A 9,212-nucleotide genomic window follows, 5' to 3' on the forward strand; every position below is an offset into this window, starting at 1 on the left:
GTGAAGCGAGGTACGAAAGGAATACAAAGAATGAAACGTAGGATGAAGAATATGAAAATAAGAAAATTTTATAAATAGATTATTATAGTAACTGTTATCCCTGTGTACCCAGGAAAGGGAGAGTACGCGAATTCCTAAATAAACGGCGCAGAAAAAACTATGTCGCAGATTCATCTAGTGGGGATCTATCCACACCGAATCTTTCAGCTCGAATCCATCTCAAGTGACACCATTTCTTTTCATTGTCCTTTTGAAGACAAAGCTTATGTTTTTACGTGAAATTACAAAACCAGTTTTGATGAAAAATAAACGTAATATGCTAATTAATTCTCCTGTATTATTGTTTTTCTTATTTATATAAGATTGTTATTTTTTCTTAACCAAAATTGCAAGTTTTTTGCGAAAATATTTAATAGAATTTCCCTTCTCACGAAAACCGCGCACGGGAATAAGTAAGTTAAATGTGTATCATGAGCGCCGAGAAAATATAAGTTATATCAAGCAACACGACCGGGCGACATGTTTATGTGCCCTGGAGCGAGACAACGTCGAGTGGCCAGGTTTCGACAAATTATACCGCTTCGTTCTTGAGAGGTCCAATCATAACTTTGAAAAGCCTCAAAGCTGTTTCACAAAATATGAAAATGTAACATTACTTTGAATGTTTTTTTTAATTACACTAAATTAACTCAAATTTTAAAATTTTGAAAATTTTAACAATTATTCTTATCTTCTCATCTAGTGTTGAGACCATCTTCAAAGATCACTTCACTGTGCCATCGGTGGCCTGTATATGGCATCATAAACCTTACTATCTATAGTGGTGCGTATGAAGAACATAGCCCCATACTCCTAAGGTTATGCAGAACAATAGGACATAGTACTATGTAGTAATTAGACTTAATTACGTAATGCAAGGTCGAGTAAGACCTCAATACTATAATTCATAAATAAAAACTGATATAAAATTTGTAATTAATACAGGTGTTTACTAAATAACAAAATAAAAACAAGATATGGATACGTCGTAACCAATCACTAGGTCTGTAACAGCAAAGTAATGTGATAGTTAAAACAAGTCTGTGATATCTTAGGAACACAGTAAAGGAATGTTAGCGGAAGTCTGAACGAAATGCAAATAATGTAAAGAGTGATAGATATTGTGAAAAACGAAAGATGATGAACAAAAGAAAATATGAATCAAAGTAAAATTAAAACCAAAATAAAAATATCTCCCTTGAAGTTCCTATCGTCTAGTCGACGTAAAATACACGAGAGATCAATGAACAAGCTTATCGAGATTCCATCCATATGTGTCGGGTAATGTGACCAAAATACTCAAGGACTCTATGTAAGAAAATAGGTGAAAGCCACGTTAAATTCTTTAAGTACATAGAAGTTCCTTCCTTTCTCCATAGGGTATGCGTTGATTTTTCTCACGAAGACATTCACGCGTCTACGATCATTACATTTCAACGTACATAGAAGTTGATAGAGAAAATCAAGTTCTTCTGGAGCTCATACTTGGTTATTAAAGTATTCCTATTCTTCCATATCTTCTCTTGCTGGCCCATGGTCTCTTGGATCATTGTTATTCTCAGTCTAATTTCAATGTCAAAGGTACCGGTTTTTAAAACTTTTTAATGTACAGACGAAAAAAAACGTAAGTATTAACTCTTCCACTTCAAGATAAATTCAGTTTACTATTCAGGAGAGAGAACAGAGAGAAAATTCGGTTTGAAGTATGGTGAACGGTCTAAGAGAAATAGTAACCAAATGATTCCAGGGTAGATTCCACGGATATATAAGCACTTGCAAGATGAAGAGCACCTTGTCGAGATCGTCAGAAAATGCTGCCCTTTTCACCCGTTTCAAAAGAAAATCTCTTGGGAAGACTATCCATCTAGCAGTGTGACGTTAGGTCTTAAATAATGGCGATAATCCGAAACAAAAAAAAGTATGAAATAAATAAATTCCATCCATTCCGAAACCAATTTCATTTTAATATAAATGCTTTTAACTTGAATTATTCCATAAATTGGTTGAATGGGGCCACCGCTAATTCATAGAGCGAGCGTGCGGTTTTATCAAATATGCCTTTTAAAATTTATAACATATATTTTATCAAATAAATCTTAACACGTAATTGTATACTTATTTATAATCCTTTTATATATACACAGATAAATTAATCCCTATGTTTATGATGCACATTTTTGCTTTTTAAAAAAAAATTACAAGCTAAATAATTAAAATCCGATTTAAAGAGACACGACATGCGTTATCCTAAAAAAAACAATAACGTATTTATCAAATCTATACAAATAATTTAAATTGGATTGTCAGTATATAATATTAAAATACTCGCTTTACTACATGTAATAAAATTGCATTTTTAAAAATTTTATCAGTCTGTATTTTTGTTCCGGATAATCTCTCAAATAAGTGGAATATACATACAACAGACTCATACAAATACATACATACTCATTTGACATCATAATGTCTACGAAAGTGTAGCACGTGAGACTACTACAAGAATAAAACAAGATAAAACAAAGTTTGTTTTGTTACCGTAACTCTACCCTTTGTTTACTTCATACGATCGTGTGCGATGGCAGCCTACATTTTTAACCAACCGTGACTATGTCAATGCAAACACTGGGCGAGATTGAAAGAAAACATTACGGTGTTAATCTATTTAGATAATAATATGAATATATTGCACATAACATATCGATGGAACAATGTCGATACGAGTACGTGCAACCATATATATATAATGCTTTATTATATATGTAGAGTCAAACGCAGTACTTGATTCTGAAATGAAAGAAACGACATTCAAATCATTAAACTCTTATTAATTCGTTTTAATATTAATTCTCGTGATTAAAGATTAGAGGTTAGAAAAAAATAAAAAAATTGTTTTATACGAGTCATTGACACATTGATACTGACAGAAAATATAGGTAATTCAAATAAATTAATTTTTATGGATAGTGTATTTCATTGTATTTATATAAATATGTATTAATAAATGTATATATATGTATGTATATATATATATATATATATATATATATATATATATATATATATATGTATATATATACGTTTGTAAAATATTGAACAAATGTTTTTTTACTTACCTTATATATGACTGTATGAAAACTCTTTAGTAAAGAAATACTCTCATGTAAATAAGAAGTTATACAATGAAAAAGTGAAATGAGAAAATTTCTCACCTTAATAAAAACATATAAATGGGAAATGATGTAAAATCCTATCTAAAGTTATTACGGGTTTTCTGTTATTTTTGTCAGATATTATTGGGCCATTCATTTACTTAATACATCTAATTTTACCTAAATTTAATTCCTTCGAAGTTTAACTTAGTTTCAGCTATTAAATAGAGACAAAATCTTGCAAGTTGTAAATAACCTTCCAATACATGATAATTTTTCCGTGTTATAAATCATTCATGTTAAACACCCCTGTGACCTCATATAATGCGTTATGCATATATAATTCAGAGTTTGAATTGAATATTAAAGAATAAAAACATTACTCAGTTTTCATAAAAATCGTTAAAAAAATTTCAGTACAAAAATATTACGCGGGGATTTCTCGCAGGCCGTACAAATTTGTACGAGGTACATGAAAACAAATTTATATTTAAATTAATATTTTACGTACAATTATTAAATATATAAGAGACTGGTTATAGTTTTAAAAGCTTTAAAGGGGCTTCACACATTTATGAAATGGAACCATTAGTAAAATGGGAATCCCCGTGTAATTATAAAGTACCACACTGTTCGCACCTGTTACGTAACGACGTGGAAAATGTATGAGTTAATTTCCAACTTCATCCGAAGCTCTCTCGGCACAGAATAAAATAAAAACCAGTAATAAACTTTAAATAAATTTATTTGAAATGTTTAATATTTTTTTATAAACACTACAAAATAATTAGTACACATTAATTTATTTAAATATAATTTATATACATTAAAATATTTACATTTTTATTAATAAGTGTAGTAATAATTTTAAAAACGCTGTACCGCGTTAAACATATTTCCTTTGCTAATTTTAAAACAAGACAGGTATTTCAATAAGACGGTAACATTTTTATCTAAAATACACGAATTTACATACACAGAGAAGCAAGAGACATCAAAAGGCTTAGTTCAATTAAAAGACACATATCTTTTGCATTAATGATTAGAATATAATCGTTTTGAAAAAAAGGTTTTTTGGTATTATTTACAACATCAGAATGTATTAAGAACTAAATTGTTTTTTAAACTTTTATCATAATTTCACATACAATTATATATAATAATACAGTTATATATAGTAGTAATATATTTTACGATATGTCATACATAATACATATAAAGATAAACAATCCTAACATAATAATTTATGTATCTACATTTATTTACATGCTTCGATTTCTATAGTCAGAGTAATGTTATAAATAAAACACGAAACACACAATTACAGGGGTGGCCAACCTGCGGCTCGCGAGTCACATGCGATTATTTTTGGCTATCGATAAATATGCTTTGCACGCCCTGCACTATAGGTTAAGCCGCCCCTTCAGTTCGATCATATTCCGTTTGTTTGAAATCTATAATATGAATTATGATGTAGTAATCTGAAAGTGTTTCATATATAAATTTACTAAATACAATATTCATTTACTTGAAATGAATAAGATAAATTACTATTAAATATGTTCCATTATTCAAAAATTTCACTCACAAATAATTTAAAGACAGATATTCAAATTTGTTTGAAATAGATGAATTTTGACATTGTTAATGAAACATACTTTATTGCTATTAAATTCCATTTATAAACTCAGTATAGACTCTGATTTTTTTCAATTTACTTGGAATTAATGAATATAAGCAGTGATAATTTAAAATAAAATATAATCTATTCACAAATTCCACACACACGTACAAAGTCACTAACAAGTTCGAACTAATTTGAATTTGTTTGAAAATTATCTACCTTATTATGAAAATTTATAATGAAAGACACAAGAATTTCACATTCAAGAATTCCACGTGTTTGAAAAGTTCGATCTTGTATAATTTGTTTGAAATTAATGCTACAATGCTTTTGTTACGTAAGAAACTATTTATTCATATATTTCTAAAGGGCACAATTTTATTTAATATATTTGATATTGATTTATAATAAAACACTCTATTTAAAAAATCACTCTATTATTTATATCTCTAAAAAGTTTCAAATTATTTAGTTTTTTTTTATTAATAAATTATGAGATAATTTAAATTAGCCAAGCCACGCGTCCGGTTCTTTCCCGCTCTTCGTGGGCAGGTGTCGCATTGGCAAGCGGAGCGGACGCGGTAGCGGTAACTGGAGCCTCGCTGACCCGACGGCGAGCGAGCGGAGGTTCTCGTCATGCTGACATATCGATGCGGGCGCAGACAGCCGCGCTGAGGAGAGTGATCACAGCCAAAGCTATTTGCACGCATGCAATCACGACTAGATCCCTGGACGGCGGCCTTGCTTCTTCATCCATCGGCTTATCGCTGTAATTTTCTTTTATAATTAAATATAACTCAAATACATAGTAATTGTCTCTACAATTACTTCAAGCTTAAAACTTCAGTCTTAGTTAAATTTTCTATTCAATTGCAAAGAACTAATTACTTTAATTTAAATAAGAGCTTTTTAATTAATTAATTTCTTTGCAACTTGCGAAAACCTTCTGTAATTATTATAAATAACTATTATACTTGAATCAGTACATTAATTCTTCATTGTTATTCTTCAATTAATACATTAATATGTATTGTAAAGAAGTAACTAGTTTAGTTTAAATAAGAGCTTTTATTTAATTAAAGTCTGCATCTTGCAGAGACTTTGAATTAATATTATCACTAAATTAGTACTTTAATATATATTGTAAAGAAATAACTAGTTTAATTTAAATAAGAACTTTTTAATAAATGTATTTGCATATTGTAAATCTCTACCAGTTCAGACACCCATATGGCCATAGACTCATAGACAAGTCCAAACCAAAGAATAAAGCTACTAAAGATATTAAAAACTAATATAAAAAAATAAAAAACATAACTTGTGTATTTTGAGATAAATAGATTTCATTGTATACTATCTAATTAAAAAAAGAAAGTTATTTTTGTACTACTGATCCTAGGCTTTCTCCAAAGACCGCCTAGATGACCGGTCTTTCGTTGCTCGCGACGAACGAAATTGTATTTATTAAGAACCAAAACCTACATGTATTCAAAGCTCGGTGGGTCGAGGATGGTTCTGAAGCACTGCACGACCAGAGCGATCAGTAGACAGCCAGCTGCCGCCCAAAGCACGCAAGCTGCGGCCGCGCCGCCAGAGGCACCGGCTGCTCCGTTCCAGCCCCGCGAGGTATGTATCGACACGGCTACATAGACGAAAAATAATACTTTTTACTTTCGTGACGTCATTGGTTATAGATGTAAAAGCTGTTTGTTTACTACTTCATCATCACCATCATTTAGGCCGTAAGCCATTAATCCTGTTTCAGGATTTGCAATAGAACCTTTTGTTTATTTTGTTTGATTTACTACGTATACTTTTACATAATTTTCGGACCAAGAAGAGATGATTTATTTTGGTACATACATTGTCACGTCACCTTTCTAGTATTTATTGCAGTTTTATTTTATTTTATTTTATATATATATATATATATATATATAAAATTAATTATTTTTTACAATCTGTCCCAAACTTTGTATTGTTCTCATTTCAATTTAAAAAATAAATTAATGTAACATACTGTACCACAGACTCTAGGCGCTATGATAATTTCATATCCAAGAATTATATAGCATATAAAATTACACACGTATCGTCTCCAGTCTTATAAAAATATAGCATCAATCATATTTTTACTTATTAAAAAAAATTGTAAAACTGAATCAGCAAGGTCTATATGTGTATTTACATAATCTGTGACAAATGTCTATACCCACGTGAAAATAGTTCGTAATAACTATGTATATACTGATGCACATAGTTCGTGACAAATATAAACCTGTGTATGTACATTTGGGACAAGTGTCTACATGCTTATGCTTGTTATACGGGATAATAATACAATTTTTACTTACCAGCGGCAATAACGCTCACACAACCAGCTGGTATACCGAGACCCATGTTAAATTTCTGTCGTTCTTCTATAAAAGCCACGCTCCCCATCACCATTGCCGAAATCCCGCATACTATCTGCAAAATATCCGATATCTGTATATACATTTCTAAATAAATGATGTTAAAATATTGTTATAATTAGGTTTGTTTAAAATATAAATGTGGGAACGGAACGTAAGAGAAAAGGAAGTGAGCGATTGATTGATGAATGAATGAAGAGTAGGAATGGATTATGGCATTCGCTGGGAAGATGGCGGTCGGGCGGTTGGTGTCAACTATGTAAGAGGTAAAAAATTAAAGTGTTTAAAAAATATTTACATCTGTTATTCGCCTGCGTGATTCACTCCCACATAAATGATGTAAAACGTGAGATGATTCCTCTACTGTTATAACCATTAATAACAAAAGTAAATTTCGGGAAAGCGTCCTTTATCGGAGAATATTTCTAAGAAATAATGAATTCGTGTTTAGTTCTCAGAACTTATGGTCGTTTCCTCAACTTTGTTTCGTTTTGTATTAATATTTAATGAAATTATGTTTTATATTTTCGCTAGACATATTTACTATGTACTTTAAACAGATAATCTGATTGTCTAGATTACTTTTTATAAAAATAACTACATTGGTATCTTTTTTTATTTTTTATTTTATTTTATGTGACCAGAGTAGGTAGACACAACATGGGTAGGCCTACACTAGGTAGACCGACGTCATAGTCACGGAAAGTTGCTGCATGCGGGCAGCAGACTGGTCATCGTGACGATCTTTCAGGGAGGCTTGATCGATAATGAAGATGTATGATGTTATGACACCTTTAGATCCAAAAACGTTACACATATTGGAGGCTATATAAATATATAAAAACCTGTAAAACTCGGAGTCTCAAAACTATGGCCAAGGGATATGAGGAACCGCGACCGAATAGAGCTCCATCTCTGTCCCCCGTGAGAGGTGCAACTGATTCTTTCCGAAGAGAAAGAGCAGCCTGTGGAATACAGTTGTAAACATTTAAAATCTATAATGGTACACTGCAATAAAAAAGTGTCAAAGTATCATACCACATTCAGTTCCTCCATATCGTCACAGTTAAAGGCCGGCGCCATGCATAATTTTCGCTTCATATGTATTGTATTACAATTTCGTCTCCCTGCAAGCCTCGGATACAATGATCAATAATGTCTTGACGACTGAAAGGAAACCAATCTTGAGGGCAAACATTTTGATTGAAGTAGGTCGAAAGATGAAAGGTTTCTTTATATAAAAATACTTGAACACTTGATGTCTTTTCGATAACGCCATGTTTATAAAAATAATTTCTTTACATTTTATTTATTTATTTACACAATTTTTATAAGATTGATGTAAAACGGCAAACTTAATGCCGAAGACATTCTTTACCAGTTAATCGTTTGGGCGGTGCAGACATAAATAATAAAGGTAGGTGAAACAAGTTAATATGGTAAAATACAAAAATACAATAAAAATGTGCATGTGTGTGTGCGTGCGTGTGTGTGTATTTCTGTAATCGCATTTCGTTTTAATGAAGTCAAACAATTGAATAACTACGACGACTATAGAGTAAAAATAATTAGATATTCCCTAGCTTTAAAAACATTTGAAAGTGATCAAAATAAAAACAACTTATTTTTACTAAGTCTAAAATATTTTTTGTATCATAATTTATTATTAAAACATTAAATCAATTTAAAAATAAAGTAATCATTATGTATTTCATAACAATGACTACATATTTTTTAGAAAAAAAAACTTCGATTATCGTCTAGATGAGAAGCTAGCACCAATAACGAGGACTTAACGGAACTTTTGGTGGTGCAAGGAAAAATGAAAAGTATGCAATTTCAATGATCTCCAGCGAGGTGATCACATCATCAACACTGTCAGTAATAATTCAGTAAACGAATGATCTCACACCGTCAAACATCGAGCTAACATATTTTACGCTATGGGAGAGCAACAGGAGCTCCAAAACCAACTATGGCACGACC

General features: G+C 31.0%; 1 protein-coding gene across 1 annotated transcript; it reads right to left on the reverse strand.

Annotated features, from left to right (window-relative positions):
- Positions 1 to 5,446: 5,446 nt before the first annotated feature.
- On the reverse strand, positions 5,447 to 8,342 carry LOC137931803 (uncharacterized). Its single transcript, XM_068775313.1, has 5 exons — positions 8,265 to 8,342; positions 8,072 to 8,191; positions 7,167 to 7,281; positions 6,295 to 6,454; positions 5,447 to 5,579 (listed from the first exon to the last, which is right to left on the reverse strand). Exons 1-5 carry the CDS (start codon positions 8,325 to 8,327, stop codon positions 5,447 to 5,449), a joined length of 591 nt encoding a protein of 196 aa, XP_068631414.1. The 5' UTR covers positions 8,328 to 8,342.
- Between the last annotated feature and the right edge of the window lie 870 nt (positions 8,343 to 9,212).

Source organism: Battus philenor, unplaced genomic scaffold (assembly GCF_028537555.1).
Source record: "Battus philenor isolate CCGP_79_NKW_IND1 unplaced genomic scaffold, ilBatPhil1.0.hap1 SCAF_8, whole genome shotgun sequence".
In the NCBI taxonomy this organism is placed as follows: Eukaryota; Metazoa; Arthropoda; class Insecta; order Lepidoptera; family Papilionidae; genus Battus; species Battus philenor.

What these genes read in the sequence shown, in the direction of transcription:
- LOC137931803 (XM_068775313.1), bottom strand. Translation starts at nt 8,327, where the DNA reads ATGAAGCGAAAATTATGCATGGCGCCGGCCTTTAACTGTGACGATATG. An exon ending in TGAGACTCCGAGTTTTACAG is followed by an intron (nt 7,282 to 8,071) that starts GTTTTTATATAT and finishes GATATTTTGCAG; the next exon opens with ATAGTATGCGGGATTTCGGC. An exon ending in TGTGAGCGTTATTGCCGCTG is followed by an intron (nt 6,455 to 7,166) that starts GTAAGTAAAAAT and finishes TCGTCTATGTAG; the next exon opens with CCGTGTCGATACATACCTCG.